Source organism: Eubalaena glacialis, chromosome 4, assembly GCF_028564815.1.
Source record: "Eubalaena glacialis isolate mEubGla1 chromosome 4, mEubGla1.1.hap2.+ XY, whole genome shotgun sequence".
In the NCBI taxonomy this organism is placed as follows: domain Eukaryota; kingdom Metazoa; phylum Chordata; class Mammalia; order Artiodactyla; family Balaenidae; genus Eubalaena; species Eubalaena glacialis.
In genome coordinates this window covers 135,297,188-135,318,551 of record NC_083719.1, presented here as the reverse complement: position 1 = coordinate 135,318,551, position 21,364 = coordinate 135,297,188, and the positions used below count along the sequence as shown (strand labels likewise).

The 21,364-nt window shown below is 43.0% G+C and overlaps 1 protein-coding gene across 4 annotated transcripts in view; it reads left to right on the top strand.

Annotated features, from left to right (window-relative positions):
• The window catches only part of EBF1 (EBF transcription factor 1), a 392,672-nt gene that overhangs the window by 365,019 nt on the left and 6,289 nt on the right, over positions 1 to 21,364 (top strand). For all 4 annotated transcript variants that reach the window (XM_061188385.1, XM_061188383.1, XM_061188381.1 and 1 more), the window contains exons 12-15: positions 11,536 to 11,601; positions 12,584 to 12,761; positions 13,419 to 13,598; positions 17,535 to 17,729. In XM_061188385.1, the coding sequence (XP_061044368.1) occupies positions 11,536 to 11,601; positions 12,584 to 12,761; positions 13,419 to 13,598; positions 17,535 to 17,729 (619 nt within the window). The remainder of the gene's footprint in view (positions 1 to 11,535; positions 11,602 to 12,583; positions 12,762 to 13,418; positions 13,599 to 17,534; positions 17,730 to 21,364) is intronic.

Below are 21,364 nucleotides of genomic sequence, written 5' to 3'. Positions count from 1 at the left end.
TTAAGAAACGCGAAACCCCTATGGAAAACAACCATCCCAAACAAACCTCAAGCAAACCTTGAACCCGGAGAGCACACGCACCAGAATCTCTCACCCGGGTTTTCTCTCCCAACTTCCCACTCAGCCAGTGGAACCCAATTGTTCTCAGTGCATTTTCTCTCACCATATGGTCTCCTCATTACCATACACTAAGAGTCCATATGGGAAACTTGTGAAATGAACTGTATTCATTTTAACTGCCAGATGAGCAGCCTTTTGCTTTGCAAGCTTAGCTTAAGTCATCTGTCTTCGTGTTGTTATGGCAACACGGTACCCATAAAAAATTCTAATCTACTGTAAGTGATCACAGTATTTTAAGTGCTTGCCTATAACTGCCCTCAAAGGGGAGGAAGGAGGAGGGGGTTATCTTTGCCCAAGGAGCAAAGGGTTGCTTTTCACTCCAGCAGGTGTCAGTAAAGAAGCTTGGTGAGATGGAGAGTGAGGTGCTAGGGTGGCTGTGTAGTAGGTGCGATGGTAAGGGAGGTGGATTGCAGAGGGATGGATGGTAGTGAGGATGGACTGTAGACCCTCTGGGTGGGTTGAGAAAAAACACTGACTGTCGGACACCATAGTTCTCCCAGCAGACACATGACTGCTGGTGCGGTGCACCCCGCCACGAATAAAACTCAAGGTTCTGAACAACGACACAGGCAGCAGTTCCTCGTGGTAACTTCTCCTGCACTGGCATGCAAAAAAAAAGAAAAATCCCAGCCTCCTCTTCCTGTACATGGGAATTAGTCATTTCTAACTCTTAATGCTAATTAAGAGTACCTTAAAGTAATGGGAAGTAGGCAGCAACATCCTTAAATATAAATCATTTTCACCTCCGCAGGCCACATGATATGTTTCATCTCTGTCGCTCTATCTGTATTGAAAGTGAATGTTTATAGCCTCAGTTCATCAGTTCACATTAGCCTCATGCTGAATATTTAAACACAGAACAATTTGAACACACCACGAAGGAAGACAGTGACTGCACTTTCATTTGGAACAGCAAGGGCTCATCTAATAATAATTTAGTAAATCAGCCATTTAGTGGCTTGGTTGTGCACTGCATTGTGCCAAATATTATTCAGTTCCACTGTACACTTGCAGAATTGAAATTCAGCCTCGAGTCACAGGCACTGTTTTTGCTCAATGGAGAGACAAGACCCAAAATCACCCTCCCTAAAGAGTGGTCGTGTTAGTGATTTATCATAAATACAGAGCTGGGGCAAAATAAAACTGGAATCGGCTGTATACCACGTATTCTAATTATGCTTTTATTGTTTTAGTCTTTATGCAAAGACTATCGGTAATTCAGAACCTGCAGTTGCATCAGTGAAAATACAAATAAGAAATTTTTGCATAACCACATTGCCTGTTAGCAGAAAAGGGGATGACTAAGGGTTTCAGAAAAGGATAAAGAAAAACCATACATCTTTATCTTCCTCACTGTGACACTGGACGTGCTCTCTCGTCTTATTCATTTATTTATTTTTTTTAATTTCAAGAAAATCTATTAACATTATATCTGGGAACCAAAACGACTCAAACAAAAAAATATAGCAACAAAAGCAAATCATACAGTATATTCAGCTCTTAGGAAAAGCATGCTTGAGTTTGATTCCAAAAACCATTTTGTCTCTGCATTTTCTTGTCAAAAACACACACTATGGAATGCAGTTCTTTTTCCCCCTCTCTCCTCCGTATCTGCCAGAAAACTCACGGGCAAATTCCACTTCCCCATTTTGATGATATGCTCAGTTTAGGGGCTTGGTAGCCCCTCCTACTTATGCTTCTTTTGTCAGGGGAGTTTAGCCTAGTTCTGTGCACCCTTGAAATTGTATATAGAATTGTGTGCGTGTGTGTGTCATGAGTATGCACACACATGCATGCACATATGCACATATTTTTCTGGGGAGTGAGATTATAGCTTCATTAAAAAGGCCATGACCCCCACGAAAGTTTTAATTCTCACTTTTTTTAGATTATTTATTTTATCTTTAACTGACTGACTCTGCAGTAAGTTACTCTGTCATTATTGAATCATGCCCGATTTAGAGATGAGGAAACTGAGGCTCAGAAAGGACCACTCACACAGCTGTCAGGGGAGGTTTTCTACCACACCAGACCTCCTCACCATTAGTCTGTTCAGAATCTTTCCCAGTGTTTTGCAGATAGGATTGCACCTCAAGTAGCACTCGAAGCATTGACTCTAAGAACGCATATAATTTGCCCAAGTTCTCTGGAAAATAAGTGAGGGTTATCAATATTATTGCTGCCTCTTGCTCAGTAAGCACTCACTGTATGTCTGCTGAGCCAGATGCTGGTCTGCACCGTACTTTACAGTTGAGGAAATGGAGGCATGCATTTACAATGCTAAAAAAATGGCAGAGCAAGGATTTGAGCCAACTCTACTGGACTCCAGAGCCAGTATCTCTAAGCACTGCTTCCTAGAATTAAGAAAAGGGAATTTTAAGAAAAAAGGCAATTTTGTAAACCAATTTTTTAAAATCCCTCAAGCTTGGCCGGAGGGGGAGGAAGGGGAAGGTGGTAGCGTAGACTGAGGGTAGCTCACAGATGGCTTAGCCAGGGGAAAGTGGCAGCAGGAGTTAAAAACACACATACAAACCTGGGAGATAATTCTCTTTCTCTTCAGCCCCAGAGTCATTGCTGTAGGGACTTTGTAATAACAGTTACTCCAATAGCTGAATTCCGGAACCTCCTTCAAGTTCTTTTAGCAGTGAGCGCTTGACAAGGGGGGGGACTAAGTTTAACCTTGGTATCACACCCCGTGTACAGGGGCTTTGAATATAATCACTCATTAGTTCAAGGAGAAGTCACAGGAGGAACCAGGGGCTCATTTCTCCTCCTAACCACCCAACATCCTCCTCTTCAAGACCGAAGCCCTTAGAAACAGAGACACTAGGAGGCCTCTGGCCGTGCTTACTATTTTCAGCCTTGAGTAACACTTCAATTAACCACTGGAGTAATAAGAAGTGAGCCCCAGCAGTCTTGAGGCAGTGGATTTTCATTGCAGTTATAGTCAGGACCATCTGTAAAGCCTTGGGAATCATCATTTACAGATACCGTTCTTCTGGAGGTACATATCATAACTGACGATGTTCAACAATTTAAGAAACCAAAAGAAACTCTATTTTTGTCTTCCTTAGATATCCTCAAAATCCAGTATAGTTCCAGCCTGCACATATCACTTACTCAAGTTTAACTACATGTACTTGTCCAAAAATATAAATATACACATACATTTGTATACACACACACCAAACACATACACAGACATACAGGGACATACATACGACAATAAGTCTCTTTGTTTACTCAATGGTCCTTTTACTTTCAAGCTAGATATTTATTGTCCTTCGCCCTAGGGAAAGGGAAGCCACAGCCAAAAGACAAAGAGAAACGCAAGTAGTTAATTTCTGGCTTTTGTGTTTCTAAGAGCCCAGGCCTTGGCAACTTAAAAGAGTTTCAAGGGTAATTTTGACTCTAGGCAGTTTTTGTTTCATGTGCTGACTTTACAACCTAGCCCTGAAAAAGCCACCTCTGTCCACAGCCTTCTCTTTAAGCAGAGACTTTCATCCTGATCAGAAAGTCGATTTCCAAGGCCACTCAGCAGGATCTAACCCAGAGCGTTGGTCTTAAACCAGTACAATGAATTGGAATAAGAAGAGCCAGCCAGAGGTTACCAAGTTCAGCTCTGTACCTCCAAGCAGGTCATATTCACAAGGGTGCAGACACCATTTTTCACTGTATTTGTGCCGGGAAGCACCCCAGGCTCCCATTCACCAATTACCATGACACCATTTAGAAGAGAATGCCAGGAGACCAAAAAGAGGGGGGGAAAGCCATTGTCATCACTCTTCTCAGGAATACCTGGCTTCACAATTTATACTTAACTGCTGACACTTGAAAAGTCGAACATTTTGGTAAAATGAATCAAGTGTAATGTTTCTTTTATGAGATCCCCTTGCAGGAAAGGGAGGTTTGGCACCTCGTGGAGACCAAGCTTAGTTATCCATCATAGTAAAGTCAGCTGTCCTAGCCAGCTTCTCAGAGGTCACGCGATCGAATCAGCAGCTCTTACAACTATATTATTGCTTACGGAACAGTAATTGAGGCACCAGATAAAAATTACCTGGTCTAATAGGCAGTGAACAATTTTCACTCAATAAAATTATAAGCCAGATCATTCATTTAATAACACTCTGGCTAATTTATTTGTTGACCTTTTAATATCCATAGCTCTTCAGTGGTATTAACTGCAACTCAGACAAAATCTCTTGTTCATTTCACTTTCATTGATTTTTTTTTTTTTCCATTGAGGCAATAACGGCTGCCCGAAAACAGCCTTTTCCTTTCCACTGTAAAAGTCAGTCATGTAAGTTAGTATGTCTTACGTTGATATAGCTGCGTTAGCTTACAACCTACCTTAATTTCATGTGATTCAGAAGTCTTCCACGTTTGTAACAAAGGCAAAGCTTTCGGGCGCGTCTCCAGCCACGCGGCACGATGATACATAATCATACGTTTGAGAAGTAAGAGGGGTGTCATCTAATCTGAACACAAAATCAACTTTAAAATTAGAGGAGGTTCAGAAGCCCCCCCTTCAAGCCCCTGCATTTTCTTTAGACTAGAACACTTTCGATGCCTCTTGTGTGAACAGCAGTAGACCCTTTCAAAATATTTAATTCCTTTGTTTTGAAAATTTCTGCAGATTTTGATTATGGTTTGAATTTTATTTTTCTTTAAAGACTATGGGCAATGAGTGTGCACTAGAATGTTCAGTAAGCTTCAGCTGAAGCTTCTTCTATAATAAAATGCTATGAAGTCTTTAGAATGCAGGGTTGTAAAATATAATTGTTACACATTTGGCATTTTATGCCTCCCTAGAAATAACCACTTGCTACCTACACCTCATCTATGCTCCTCCTTTCCATTTCAATTTACTCTAAAGTGGTCCTTAGCCATAATGAGAATGCCCCTTTCAATGGAAACATGTTTAATTATATCCATGCTAGATGAGAGTGACTCCTCTCAGTCATAGGGCTTCTGAGTAAAGCGTGTTTAAAGTGTGACAATAAAGGTTTCTAATGATCTGCGGTAAGCTCTATTTCGAGAAGCTCATATTACCAGAAAAAATGAAAAATTTAAGGAATGTCTCAGAGGATCGGAAGCTAAACAGTGCTCAAGCATTATTTGGGTTTGTTTTACTCCTTCCCTCACTGCCCTCATTATATGATTTTTTAGGATGCAAAGTCTACCATTGTGGAATTTTCCATTTGGCTGAATAAACACAAAGGAAGTTGGGACATAAAACTACCCTCCACAGAAATACCTCTCAGTCAACTAGTATTTATTGCATTGTACATCCAGCTCTGCAGGAAATGGGCTGCCAGAAACTTCCAATCAGTTTTTCAGCTTTTAGACTTTCTAATCAGTAGTGTCACCCACACTTTCAGAAGCAAGTGGGGAAAGAGCTAGAAGTTAAAGACTAGTAAGCTGAATATACTGTTTAAAATTTGGACCCAATAGTGAACTCCAAAGTGAGGAGGTGAACGGATTCAGTGCTGATTTCATTGATAGGTGCTTATCGACTTTAAATCAGGAGTGATTTTGCCAGTCCACTTCATTTTGTTTTGCTGATATTTGAACCCACTGTATCTTGAATCCCCTGATAGGGCAAAGTAGAGTGGTGATAAATGGATGTCAGGGAAATGTGCAGTGACAGGAAAGTATTGTACTTCTTTCTCGGGAATCACCCAGGTCAACTTGACTTTGATAATTGATGCTTACGTTTAGCTTCTGTTTTCTTCTACGTCCCTCAAAACATTATTTTCTAATTGAGAGAGCATAAAGCCAAGCACAGATTGTCTTCCCAAATTACAGAAGCATCCCTGGGCTTTAATTTTATGAGGGAGTTCCAAGAGTCTCAAAATCTGACTCTGAGATTTGAAATTAATGTTGTGTTGGTAAACGGGTACCCATCTGGCTTTATGAGTTGGTCTGTATGTGCTCTGAATGAAAGAAAGTTCAGGCCATCTCCCCTGCTCATCTGGGTTTGAATTACTCAAAACATGGAACTGGGTTTATAAATGGGCTCAGTATTGGATGGTTAGACAGCCTTCCCATTCTCTCTGGAAGGCTAGGTGGGCCCAGTGAATATGAGCTTATTAGCTACACATTTGAGATAAGATGCTGCAGAGAAGATTCACATGGAAGGTGAATAATTCTCAGAGGTTTTATTGTCATGAAATGGAAGGAAAGGTGAATTAGCCATGTCTGCATATCAGACATGATATGCCTGGTTCCTAAGAGTGTGCAAATACCTAAGTATTTCTAAGAGCCTAGGAGTATAGTTAATAAAAGGCTGATGTGCATCAAGACAAACCTCATGTTGTTAGCAGCCTATAACTTGAGATAATGTCTGTACCCGACATGATTCATTATATTAATCACAAAATTAAAATGTAAGTACAAGCCAGCAGGAGTGAAGGAGCAAATTCACTTTAAAAAAAAGTGGTATTAAAAAAACCCCCCAGTGATCAAGACTTGACCTTTGGGAATTTATATATTGGACTTAAAGGTCTAGAGCCAAATGGAGCACCAAATTTAAGTCTTCTGCTTTCATAAACTACGCCAAATACATGACTTGGTCATTTCCTCATGTAAATTAAGCACGCGCTTTTAAAAATCAGTAATGATCTTAGAATGAGCTCTTCAACAAGAATTTCTCAAGGGCTGTGCTTTGCTGAACATAGTGCTAGGGGCGTAGAGAAGGAGATTAAGACCTCAAAGAGCCTGTAGTCTGGTTGTGGAGATTGTAGACTCACACATTTAAGACCAGAGCAAAATGACCCCACAGTGTCCACTTCTGTGCAGTGCTGGGCGGTGAGGTCACCGCTATTTTTCAGAGGAATGAGAGAGGTTAGGAGCTGGGGTCTCAGTGAAGGTGGAATTAGTTCCGATAGGATAGTGTAATTACGAAGAGCTCAGGCTCTGATGTCTAACAGGCCTGAGACTGAATCCCTGCTCAGCCATTCATTAGTTGTGTGACGTCAGGGCAAGTTGGCGGACCTCTCTCAGTTTCCTCGTCTGCCAAATGGTGACACGGAGTCTCACCACGAAGACTGAATGAGTTAATGTTTCCCTTTCCATAAACAACAGTTATGTTTTCCACTACTCTACCACCACCACCAGCACCACCTTCATTATCAGGCCCTAGAGGATGGGAAGATATTGTAAATGGGCACAGACTGAAGCCAGCTTCCCAAATAAAGTAAAGGCAAAATGAGTAAAGGTATGGAGATAGGAAGGAGCCCAACATGTTACTGCTAGGCTGGGGAGGACTAACTAGCCCAGAATAGAGGGCAGTTCTTCAGATGTATAGGGAGAGGAGATTGGATAAAGAAGGTGGGACCAGATGGTGGCAGAAATCTTTTGCAATCCCCACAGAACACCATACCTTAATTCTGGGAAGATAGGGTGCCTTGAGAGGTGCTGGAGAGTAATATCGGTGTGTGACTGCTGGGACAACAGGAAGCTCAAAAACTATTTGCTAATTGATTGGGTTGCAACATACGAAGTAAAGCCAAATCTTCTCTCTGCATTTGTAGCCCATTCAGCACTTTCATTATAAAGGTTCCAAAACATAGTAAAACTTGTACCAGTTATACTTGAACTGTTTCTCGAACCCCACTCATCCTTGAATCTTCCTAGTGTTTCTACTAACTCTAAGCAGATTTAGTATGGTTCATCCTTTTTTTTTTCTCTCCAGATCCCCCCATTCACATAATCATCAATCGACGGTCATAGCAAGGCAGGTAAAGACAGGTTTTAATTGAGAAAGGAAATAGGTCAGCAAAGAGTTGTTGCTGTTTTTAAGGAGTATACATTTTCTCTTTCTTTAAGAGAGAAGAAATCCAAAGCCATGAAAAGAAAAATAGTCTGACTCAGGATGTAGGTTGGAGAACAAGCATTAGCTCTATAAGGAGACTCTGGGGCTTTTCAATATTTAGGGTACTAGTATTTGTCTTCTTAATTCCCCAATGGGATATGTATTTTTTTTAATCCAAGGATAGGATTAATTATCTTGGAAGAGTCTAATCTCTACCCTCATGTTTTAAACTGCAAGCAGGGAGACGTTTTAAACATTATGAAAAGAAGAGAAAATCTCTCCTGACAAATAAACGCTTTGAAAAATTAGATATTAGTACTTGTCAAGTGCTCTCCCTTTTCAGAAATATTAAAATTGCATATTAGAATGGAAGGATCCTTACACAATGCTCCCTCCTAATGTCGCAAAAAATAAGACTTTAGGAACAATTTCAGAGACAAAAGATTATATGAAACATCCAGCTCGTCCCCTTATGGGAAATTTCTCTCTTTAACATCCCAGGCTCAATCATTTCCTAATGTGAAATTACAGATTTTTCAAATTACCATATAAAACTGCAAAAGAATTACACTTGTGACCACTGAAGAGATAGCATATACTATCAATTTGATTTTAAGAGGCATACATCTTTTATACTACCTGTCATTTTTATAACGCCTTTTACAAATTTAATCAATACATTTTAACATTCTATATACTTTAAGTGCAATATACAATAAATATTCAAGTTTCATCTTAAACATGCTTTAGCCTTTAAATTGTTAAAACTGCAGTGCCCTTTCAATCTCCTTACATAATGTCATAAAATATACATTTCAAGGTAAATGAAGTCAGCTACTTCAATTTAGTCCCTCAAACTGGTAGTAAATGAGAGGTTAACACTATGGTGCCAAACCCATTATTGAGTAAATTTAGCACCTTGGACAGCTCTGTAAAATCTTTATTGCTTTCCTGACCTGCTCGTCATGTTCTGTCTGTGTGTTCAGTGGCTCTCAGCTCTGACTGAAAGGCAATATATTAGATCCCCAACACAAACACGCTTGGGGGCTAGTTCACTGGGAGCGTAATGACATGGAGGTGAGAGCAATTTTCTGGTCACCGAAATCCAGGCACCTTGCAGGTCTGCTGCACTAACTCATAGAGGACCCAGGAATTTCCTTTCTCCTTCCCATTTGCAGAAATAACTAATAGAAGCTGAATCACATTGGCAAAGCTGAGCCAAAAGTGGGCTCTCCCTTAAACCCCATAGTTGATACCACGATGAAGGACATTTTAAAATAGGCGAGATATCATTTAAGGGAGTCACTTCCAGGACACAAAGTCAGGTTCATGCACTGTCCTCAAGACTGCTGGTCTGAAGCAATGCTGGCTGCTGACCCACCTACGGTGGCAACGTGCCTAGTAGAAAGCATGTCCCGGCTCTTTGTATTGAAGAAGGAGGCAACTCTAGGAAGTGAGATTCACAAGCTTCATTTTCAGAGGATTGAATGGTGATGAGAGCTCTGGGTATTGAATAAGGAGAAAAAGGAACAAGTAGATTATGTTATTGAAAAATGTTATCACCAAAAATGTATCAGTTTAAAATATACAGCCTACACTGATAGTTGGAATTTTTCAGGCACAAAAACTTCAAAGATCTTGGAGTTTATTGTGGAGTTTACCTTCCCTCCTCCCTGGTTCTGTGAAATTAATTACAAGAAGAAGCACTGCTCTAAATCCTCAATGATACTGTTCCAAGATTGAAGTTTGCAAGTGCAGTTTCTGACTGCACCTTATCTTGCTTTTGACAAACAGAGACTTGTATTTTTTTTCCCCTAAAATGAAAGAAAAATACCTTCTCTGCCAAGCCCAAACACTGGCATAAATATTTATTTGAAGAAATAAATGAATATAGACCCAGAGAAGTCAAATTTTGGTAAATAAACTAACTTGATCCTGTTTTGTTTTCATCTTTCCTAAGAGCCAGATAAAGCCGTGAGGTTTTAGTGAAGGCAGCACAAGCTGATTTGATCTGGGGATAGGGTTTACTGTGCCCATACCATAGTAAATTATTAACTGCTGTTGTCAGACAGCACTGCAAACAAAAAGTGGTAGATTATCTTGTAGCTTGCATTGAAAAAATAAAGAAATTATTTCAGATGTATTGATTCAAACCCCATTGATTATATAATGTTTTTCACTCCTTATATGAAAAATAACAGAACTGTTTTATAAATGGGGTCTAGCAGCTTAAGGCAAGCATAAATGTTTATTGAGAACTGAAAACCCCTCTATCTCATTTTTGAATTTAGGACATTATATATGTCATAAGTAGTTACTGCAGTATGACAACTATTTTATCTTATAGAGAATTTAAAATCGAAAAATGCTAATATGTACCTAAAAGCGTGTCATTTCAAGAGTTGTTCAAGAATTTTTGAAGAGGCTATGGTGACAGCAAAATGAATGCAATTATATCCCTATTTTCTGATCAGCGTCTGCAGTATGTGAAAATTGAACAGCACTGCTTCTCCATGCAGAAATCTATTGTGTAAAATGTTTAAAGTTAAACTTCTTTTTGAAACTTTACCCACAGCAAAAAAATTATAAACATATCTTCTTGCAAATCACTTCTGATAACCACACCACGCCTTCATGTTTGCTTCTCTGATAAACCTCCATTTTATTTGTATCAAGCTTAACTTTCCTTTTCACATTCCAGTATAAATGAATCTGCAGAAAATTAGGGCTGAATGAAGAGGGAACGATTTCTTGTGGTTAGAATGAAAAAACATTACCACCACACACATTTTTGTAGAGCGCCCTATATTATTAGAAACAAGCATGCTAGCTAAATATGGAAGCCCACCTAAATGAAAAGGAGACATTTTTTCTTCAACTGGAGTGAACAGTGGAGCATGTATCTAGAAGGAGAATGAATGAGCAAATGGGGAAAATGACAAACAATACTGAAATAGCAAAGCATTGCTATAAAAGAAACAGACTCTGCCAGTCATGAAAATTGGTGCAGAGGGAGCTTCCAGGGGCAGGAGAATTCTTTTGTAAGAACCTCTGACAAAACAGTGCATTGCCCCAGTAGATGGGTTTACTACATCGCCCCCTTATATCATGACTCTGCCATGCAAGGGAGATAAACAAAAGAAGTTTAATGCTACATGCTTCTAGTTGCTGAAGATTGATTGGACACCTCTTGAAAATGACCTGTCTGATAAGGTCATGGTTCCTGGAATAAGCAATTAAGTGCAAAATAAACACATCTTAGGGATTCATAACATGCACCAACTGACATCCATCATAGTAATCTAGTAAATGACCTCGCAATTGTATTCAGCAATAAACATATGAGTGCTTTATCGTGCTTATGGCACACTATTGAGTGATGTATTTTATCTTGCAGAACCAATGATGCTCACCTTTTGACTTGATTAAGTGTGTACGTGAATAGGGATAAATTGGTGATTTAACGCCATTCAGGGGTTCTTTTAAAGCAGTGCGTTGGCAAAGGATGGCCAGAGGGAAGTGGAACGTGATCACGTGAAAAGATAATGACATCCTGCCTTCACTCAGAGGACTGTATCTGTTTTTCTCCTTGACAGGAAGTGATACTCAAAAGGGCTGCAGATCTGGTGGAAGCGCTGTATGGGATGCCACACAACAACCAGGTGAGCATACTGGGTCTAGAACCTTCCACATTCAACTGAAGCGCCTGGAGTCCTTATTGGAATGAAAGAGTATGAAAAATACAAAAGCTCTTGCACGAGTTCAGAGTATAAGTCATTCGGACCTAACGGGTTGCAAGGCCATTCAAGTCTTCTCTCTTCTTTTGTAAATCTTTTAACGCCTTTCCTAGGGAATAATTTTTTCTCACGAGAAAAGGTACTTTATTTAAAAGGACTCTTCTGTGGGAATGTAGTTCATCACTGAAGAAGAGAGTTACCGGTGCTTGATTTTATTCCTCTCAGGTTTTCAAGAAAATTTAGGAGGAAAAGGGGGGTTTAATTTCTTCTCCTAAAAAGTATAATGAGGCCTGAATATTGTCTGCTTCTATTTCGTAGAGCAACTCCATGTATCTGATTCAACTTGCTCAGGAAACCGAGTCTGAGAAATCCTCCTTCCTTTCTTGTGTCACTTGAATCAGTGTCCAAGGGACACAGTCCCATTAATACTCAGGGACACAGGTCATCATGTAAACTTGCCCTTAACTTCATCTTTGGAGATGAGTTGCAGGGTGTGTGTGTGTGTGTGTGTGTGTGTGTGTGTGTGTGTGTGAGTGACCCCAGAGTTCTCTGTGTTACCTGTGGGGAAGGAAAGCCCCAGGTTGCTGTCCTGTACTGCGAAGTAGTATAGAGGACTGGCTGAGTTAATGGGCTTTCAGAGTCAGACGAACAGGGTTATGCAGCCCAGCTCTCTCCTTAAATAGGTAAGTGTCCTGAAGTGAGGTCTTGGCCTCTCTGAGCCTCAGTTGCCCCATCCGTGGTATGGGCGTGATGATGATGAGACTGAACACACAGGTTGGTTGAGAGGGCTGCAGAAGTTAGTGCCGTTAACCATGGAAAGCCCTAAGCACGGCCTGTAGTAAACACTCGGAACGTGGTACTCCTGGGAATCTGGGCAGCTAAGGGGGATGTTCCTGTTACTTTTCAGGAGATTATTCTGAAGAGAGCAGCTGACATCGCAGAGGCCCTGTACAGTGTCCCCCGCAACCACAGCCAGCTCCCGGCCCTCACTAACACCTCGGTCCACGCGGGAATGATGGGCGTGAATTCCTTCAGTGGACAACTGGCTGTGAATGTCTCTGAGGCGTCGCAGGCTACCAATCAGGGTCAGGAGCCCCACTCTTCCCCTCCCCATTTCCCTGCCCCTTCCCAACCTCAAGCTACCCCACCCCCATTTATTTGGCACAAAACAGTGTTTATTTTTAAAAATTCTTTTTTTTTTCCCCCCCAAAAGGGGAGATTCCTAGTCTGTGTGTATCAGATATTATTGTAGAATTTTGGTTCTAGCCATCATGTCTGGTAACTTGGTGGAGGGGCTAGAAAGGATGCATGCATTTAGTTATCTCACCATTTGACTTTTCACTGTAAACCAGGAATGAGAGATCACAATGAGGGTTGGAACTAAAGTTCTGGAGGGGCCAAAGCACATCATCCTCGCCCAGGGAATAGGAATCGGTTACCTCCAGGATATGTCTCTTAGATTGGGATTTATTTCTGTTCCCACATGATAAGTTATAGGTCCTGCATTGCCACTTCTCACAGGCCCGCTAAGTATCTATGATCGCCTGAGAAATGTGTCTTTTGCTCACTTCCCATTTTAATCATGGAGCTAGCACCACCAATCCACCCATGAATCACCTGGCCCCTTCCCTTCAGGATGCGGCGATGGGGCGAGAAACAGAGACCTTCCTTTCCCCAAGCTTCTCAGACCCGCCACCCATCCGGACGCTACCCTCATCCTTGGTTTTGCCCCCGCCCCTCAGGTTTCACCCGCAACTCAAGCAGCGTATCACCACATGGGTACGTGCCGAGCACCACCCCTCAGCAGACCAACTATAACTCGGTCACCACGAGCATGAATGGATACGGCACTGCCGCCATGTCCAATTTGGGCGGCTCCCCGACCTTCCTCAATGGCTCAGCTGCCAACTCGCCCTATGCCAGTAAGTAGAGATGTGTGTCCTGTGTTTCTGCACATTTTTGCTCTAAGAACTGGGCGTTGTGCTGTGTGGCCCACTGTGCAGGTCTCCCTGGTCTGAGGGCCCCTGCCCCGCCAGGCATAGACCCAGGTGATGGGACCAAAGCCAGCACCGTCCCCAGCAGGAATCTCTGCCCTCCTTGCTCACCGTCCTCCCCATCTCCCTCACAGAACTTGGCTGCAACCAAAACAGCAGCGTGATGTCATTGCAGGAACCCAAGCTTCCAGTCAGATGGAGTTGGGTTTGACTCTTTCTTCTACCAGTTGCTGACTGGTGGCTATGGGCAGGTTCATCTCCCCTCTAAACCTCAGTTTTCTTTATCTGTAAAATGGGGAGGGAACCAGCACCCGCTCCCATACAGTTGTTGTGAGACTTGGATAAAATAATGCATGTAATGAGCTCGTCCTGAGGCCTGGCCCATAGGAGATGCATTCAACAAATCATCTAGGTACTAATCATAATGACAGAATGATAATATTAAGTGGTGCTGGTAGTATAGCATACTAACAACTATCCAAACTTAAAATCTCTTTTTTTAGTGCTTGGAAATTTTTTTTTCCCCTTTGTGTTTGATATGTACAAAGAAAAAACGAAAACTGAACAAATCAATAAACACACTTTATTTTTTTCCAAAAATTTGGCGTGATGAAAAAAAAATTAATTACACACACACACACACACACACACACACACACACAAAAGAAATTGTTCTTTGGTGTCTCGTCCCTGTCTTAAAGAAGCTTAGCTTAAAGGATTTTTTTGTGCAATGTTTAGATTGCATCTAAAGAACCTCAGGAAACTGGCATCTTTGCATATAAAATGTCATAGGCTGTGTTTGCGCAATCTCTTGATCGCCCTTTGAGGATTTTTACATAGAAAACCAAGTTCATCTTGGACAATGTGGGTGGCTCTCCCGGTGTATAAAATATGTAAACTCTTAGAATTTTGTGGGATGATAGCAGCTGTGTTGTTAAATGAAAGAGAGAATGAATGGTCATGTTTTTAAAACGAGAGTCTCAGCTAAAAATACGGAAAACGATGCTTTCTCTGATAATGGAAATGTGGAGTGTGCTAGGCTGTTGAAAAAGGAAAGGTCATTCTTGGCCTTTGTGAGAAGTTATTTCTGAAAGTAATACTTAGGACCATTTACCTTCTGGGTGAATTTGTAGGCTCAGTGTGTGCTAAATCTCTATATTTCTTTATTTCTACTTGATCTGCTTGGAATCAGCAGCTTGTTGAACATTTAAAATTCCCCCTAATAATCTGCATATATTACGTCTGTCTGCTTGAGCATCAATGTTTGTTTGGGGCCAGTTTCACATTAGATTTTGATTCATCAAAAAATTGTTTCTCACAGATCTATCATTTCAGTGTTCTCCCTTCTACTCAATCAGAAAATGCTTCAATCATGACCTGAAAATTAAAAGGTGGCATTCTTAATTAAATCAATCAATAACCTAATTGCTATGTGGTAGCAATTCAATTGAGGGGCTTGGATTGCTCTGTCTTCCCAAGCCCTTGCAGACACCCAGCGACTTGAGCCTGAGATTGCATCCGTCAGACTACGGAACTTCAAACATTTAATTTCCATTAATTGATTTCCTCAGTGCTCACAAATATAGTATTAAATTCTCAAATAGGCTCTCAGATGGGACAGTTTTATCTGCATAAATGCAAATAAAACAATAAACACAAAGCCCAGCTGATTTGAATTTTTGTCTCCATAATATTTAATTATTCATAAACCACTCATGTTGAAAAATTCCAAACAAACAGAATAAAAAATAAAATAAGACATTCCACTGGTGAACACACTTTCTGGTATAGTGGCTGATATCTAATAATGTTATAACAAATGGAACTGCTTGACTATATTTCACCCCTTCCTCTGTTAACGCCCCCTCCCCAAACTCCCCACCTCTAAATACACATAATGATCACATTTGCCAAGGCGATTAATTGCCTTCCTCAGTGAACCAGCAGGATTTCAAGTCTACGAATATTTAAAAATCAAACCTCCAGTGCAGGAGTTTTGCAATTTAAATGGGTGTTATTATTGAGCGTATTTTCACATTTACAAATCCTCAGAGATGTATAAAAATGCTGGTCTCATTAAAAGAAAAAGTACAGTTTAGAAAATGTTTGTGAAAATTCTGATGATGGCGGCTCTGTGTTCTGCTCCATAAAGCATCCAGTGCGTCTGGATTGTGTAGTGCTGAGGGCTGATTACAAGGGGTCATTTCCCCCCGCCGCACCCCGATGGCAATTGCTGTCTGTGACCAATTTGATAACCACTTCCCTAACTTTCCAAAGCCAGTAGGCCGAGGGGGAGGCCATCTAACTGGCCATTTGGACTCTGGTGTGCTCATGGGAAGGGGCCTGTCTGTCTGATGGCAATCTGTTTGCTTAGCAGGGTAGCCTAGTAGAAAGAGCACTGCATTTGGGTTTGGTTCCTGGCCTCACCTTCCAGCTATGGCCCTGGGGCAAGTCACTGGACTATTTTCTGAGTCCCAGCTCACTGGGTTTGCTCAGGTGTCAAAAGGATGTAATAGGTCCCAATTTAAGCTTGCCTGGCCAATGACATAGACGAAAAAGATGTGAAGATTCTTGCAGGTGATAAAGCAATACATAATGTTTATTACATAATGTGAAAAATAATACAGTAAAGGAGGAAGTGCCTAGAATTTGAATTAAGTGCCTGAAAATCATCAGACAGGATTCATACTTTTTCCATTAATTGATTTCCTCAGTGCTCACAAATATAGTATTAAATTCTCAAATAGGCTCTCAGATGGGACAGTTTTATCTGCATAAATGCAAATAAAACAATAAACACAAAGCCCAGCTGATTGAGGAAATGGAGATGGAGGAAATGGAAGGTGAGTGTGTGATGGCACCAGTCCTGAGTGTAGAGGGCTTTCATGTGCGCAAAATCTGTCTCCTAAAGTGACCTGAGATTATTAGCAACTATCAAAAGATGAATGAAAGGCCAGGCAGAGAGGACCGTGGTTGGTGGAGAACGTGCATCGCCCAAACTCTTTCGTATCCCCAAGCAGCTAGGTTTTCTCTCTCTCTGAACTGCCAAAGGTCTCCTATCATTGATAATTCACGTCCCCACCACTCCCAGACTGTGAGTATTTACATAGGGCTCCGATCCTGCTGCTTATTAGTTCACACTCATCTCTGTACAGCTCCGCGGGGGATAGAGAGAATTTGGAACTTTGACTTGTAGTCCTGCGTTATTCACACATGTTGCACGTGGCAGACTGTTTATCCACCTGGCTTCCTACCTACCTCTATCTGTCTTGTGGAGCATGAAGATACAGTCATATCCTTCAGGAAGCTGTAGCTTCATGGGGAGACAGGCCACACATACACACCACCATCTGCCAGTGCCTTAAGCTGGAACCCTCGTGTTGCCTTCAACTCACTCTTCTTCCTCACACCTCTCCTTCCACTGGTGACCACACTCTCTCAGGCTGGCCTCCTCCTGTCTCTTGTATCCCCAGACCCTTTGCCAGAACCTTAGTTTAGGCCCTACCTGGAATGCTTCCCCTGACACCTCCTCCATGAAGCCTTCTTTGGTCTCCCTTCCCTGCCTCCCCAGAGTTGGCCATACTCACCTTTGAGGCTATCATGTGGTACTCTACCCCTTATAAGAGCGCTCTTGTTTCCTGGCTTGGGATGCTCTAGCATGCTGCCTGGTACATAGTCGGCCTACAACAAAAGGAAACACATGCCGTGTACCAAATGATGAGAGCAGACAAGACCCTCAGAGTTCAGGGAAGGCTCCTGCTAGAAGGGCGGCCTGAGAAGGATGGGTGTCAGGGTTGGAGCTGAGCTGCCTTGTGTCAGGACACCAGGAGAGGCACTGATTTCTCTTTTCCCATTGCCCCTTAGTCGTGCCATCCAGCCCCACCATGGCCTCCTCCACAAGCCTCCCCTCCAACTGCAGCAGCTCCTCCGGCATCTTCTCCTTCTCACCAGCCAACATGGTCTCAGCCGTGAAACAGAAGAGTGCTTTTGCGCCTGTGGTCAGACCCCAGACCTCCCCACCTCCCACCTGCACCAGCACCAACGGGAACAGCCTGCAAGGTAAGCCCCAGGCCCCACCTGGGCCAACCAGATGCCCTGACTCACCTTCCCAGGGCCTGAAGCAGATGCGCCACTGTTGCGAGGGGAATGGCCTTGGGCCTGCCTGCTTCTGTCCACCCTCATCTATTCTGTTCCTTTGTGTTCACCCTCATTGGCCCTGGTCCCTGACCCCCCTGGCATCCCTCCTCTGCTGGAGTTGCCTGAGCAGTTCTCTTTCCAACTCCAGCAATTCTGCTCAGGCCCGGGATTTGCTTGAGAATACTGTTTCCACTTACTAATGCCATCGTTTCTCTTTCCTCTCTCATTCCCTGTGGTCGTCATAATCAGATCAGTCTTTTGTGGACTCTAGCAAGTTCTCCACTTCAGGGTCTCTCCCGGGACTGGCCTTCTCCTGAAGTAGGTTCCCTTCCTGTTGCCTGTGTCAGCATGCACATTTGGTGGGGCTGATAATGGGGAGGTGGTGAGTTGGCCAAGCCAGAGCCCTGAGGTTACAGCATCTTAGACCAAAGACCCAAGACTTACTACTGGGAACCAGAAACCCCAAAGTGCTACTAGAGGACTCTGGTTCATATCAAAACTGTTCGATTTCCTCCCCCTCATTGAATATGGAAAATAACAGAGTAACCAAACTTGAGGTGACCTTTCTATTCATTGAGAAGAAACCCAACCTTTTAAAACGGGTCCCACCATTTCTTACACTTTTCTCACTGGCACTGCGTTGTGGTGTTGACCTGCATGACCTCCCTCCTTCCCCACAGTGGGATTGTGTGATCAGCACTCAGAGCCCCGACCTTAGAGACGAGAAAGTGAAAGGTTAGCGAGCTTATGGAATGGCTTGACTTCAGACAGAGGTGGGTGGCAGAGGCTGGCTTCAAACACAGGCTCAAGCGTTCATCTCCTCCCTCCAGCTTCCAAGCACTTTACTGCTCAGAGGGGGCAAACAGGATGTATCCAGGATTCGTAAGGCAGCTGGCAGGGAAGTAAGATCAGTAAGATCATCAGCTGCCATTCCTTGAGCACTGACCAGTGCTAAGCACTGAGCCTGCTTTATCTTACTTAATCCTCACAACTTCCTGATGAAACATGAGGACAATTATGATATCCATTGTACAGAGGATAAAACTGAGGCATAAGGAGAGAAAACACCTGCCCATAGGCGTAGCCAGAAACAGTGGGGATGAATATAAACCCTCAGGGTCTATGCCCTAACCCTTAGCCTACCCAGCGCCCCACGGAGCTTTCCTTCACAGCCGGCTTACCCATCTTCACTGATGGAGGTGAGTCATGGAGGTCGAGAGGGGTCAGGGGGGCAGCCCTGTTTCTTACGTCTCTGTCTATCTATTTATACTTCTATACACGTACTCTGTACAGGACACTTTACACTGATGCAAACTTACATCCATTCTCTCTTGAAGACCCTATGAGGTTGGTGCTACTCGCATTATATAGATGAGGAAATCAAGGCCCCGTTTGCTCAAGGTCACATATCTAGTAATGGTGGAGCCCAAACTGAACCCCATCTGTGTGACTCCTGAGCCTGAGCTCCTGCTTCCTTTTCTGACTCCATAAGGGCTCAGCAAGGCACTCCTCAGAGACCTGCTGGCCAGTCTGCCCAGCACAGCCAAGGTCAGTGCCCCTGCCCCCTCCCTGAAATATACATACACTGGCAAAGCCATCTTCTTAGAGGGAAAAGGAAGATAATCGGACTGTGGAACGACATTTCAGGCAATATTACTTGTGATAGGAAATGCCCACCCCACAAAGGGGAGCCACCCATTCACGCAAGTCTCTTTTTCCGCGAGAAATAATGCTTTGGCACGCTCAGTACACCTCCAGCTGGCAAACTGAGAAGATAATGCTTAAGCGAACATAACTTATAATGGGTTTAAACAAGGATAAAACCCATGGAAAGCAGAAATCTACCGTTCTTGAACTGCCAATCACAACGCTTGTTAAACACAGACTTGATGTCAGGAAGAAGGTATAATGGGGTTTGTAATCTGCCGTGGAGGGCTGGCGCTTGAGAAGAAAAGGCCCACGGCTCTTGCAGGGTCACAGCCGTATCACTGGCCACTGGTGACTGAAGTGGGCAGCCGTTCTGTGAGGCCGAGTGTCTTTTCATGCCATGTGGGCCAAGGAGAGAGGAGGAAGGGACTGAAAATAGGGACTCAGCTTGAATTTTAGAACCTCCTGGATCTAGGGAACTTGCGGTGGTGTAGGGGTGTGTGGGTGTGTGTGTGTGTGTGTACGCTTAAGTAATGATGAAATGGCATCAAGACAGGGACACATAGAAAGTTTGTGCATTTGTCACCCCCAGGGCATTTCTAACCCATGTCTGCACAGATTCCGAAAGTACAGAGACTGCTCCCCTCTTCTGATCCGCAGCTGAGTCTCCATCACGTTTCTAATGCACAGCTCACAGCTGGGAGGGTTTAGGGTGTGACTCAGGGACACGCTTTGTGCTGGATTTGCTATTGTGGATGACACTGCCCTTTCCTTCTAGTTGAGCATGTGTCCTGAAGATGCTTTCTGGTGGTTTTTGTTTTTCCAATACTGTGATGTATCAAACATCCCTAGCCTCTGACTGGAGGCTGCTAGACCCATAACTAAAGAATTACTTCATCTTCAGCTGTCTAAATTCCACTTCTATTAAAAAAAAAAAAAAAAAGAAAAGAAAGGACCCAGGTGGGTTATAGAATTGAGGGTGAGAATCTCTGAAGTGTTGCATTCCTCCTCCTCCTTTTCATTGTTACAAGTAACACCTGCTTCATTTGGACCCACCTCGTTCAGAACTGTGATCATTAAGACAGGGCAAGTGACGAAGGAAGAGTTGGTTAAGCAAACTGACCACATAAACAAGATTAGAGGTGACACATTTAGGCTGTTTTAAGTGTTTTAAAGGTCTGTTTACCTCCAACTACCACTCTGCTAATTGTCCATCATTCTTTTTCTTTTTTTAAGCCAACTCCTTAGAGGCCCTTTTCCCCAGCAGCCCTTTCTCAGCCTCCTCTGGTGACAGCACTCATGTTTATTCCCCAACAGATATGCACTGTGGTCTCACATGATGGTGATGACAATGGTCACAGCCACTAACGTGGGAGGGAGGGCTTCTTCCCAGCCTGGCTTTTTCACTGTCTCATGTGTTCCTCCCAACCGGTCTTAGATATAGGCTGTCTATTGTCCCCATTGTACAGATGCAGAAACTGAGACAAAGCCAAGATGGCTCATCCAGAGTTATGCAGCTAGCACATAGCGGGAGGCTGGGGTTAAATCCCAGGCCGACTGACTACTATATCAGCCCCTGTGCTAAACGAAATGGTCATAGTCAAGCCACTGGGCTAGGACCATGTGGACCAGAAAATGCTGCCCTTAAAAGCTTTTCCTGTGTTAGGGGAAACATGACACCACGGGAAAGAAAACAGATCTGTCTGGGAGAGGCTGGATGCCCAGCTGTGGAAGTTCAGAGGAGGGAAAGATTAGGGAGAGTTCGGAGCAGCCTAGTGGAGAAGGGTGCCTTTGAATTGGACCTTGGGTGAAGGGCAAGTAGGATTTGGGACCAGGGAGATGGGGGAGGAGCATTTCAAGCAGAAGGATCTAGAATAACCTGAGCCAGAGTCACGTGTAGGGGGCTGTGC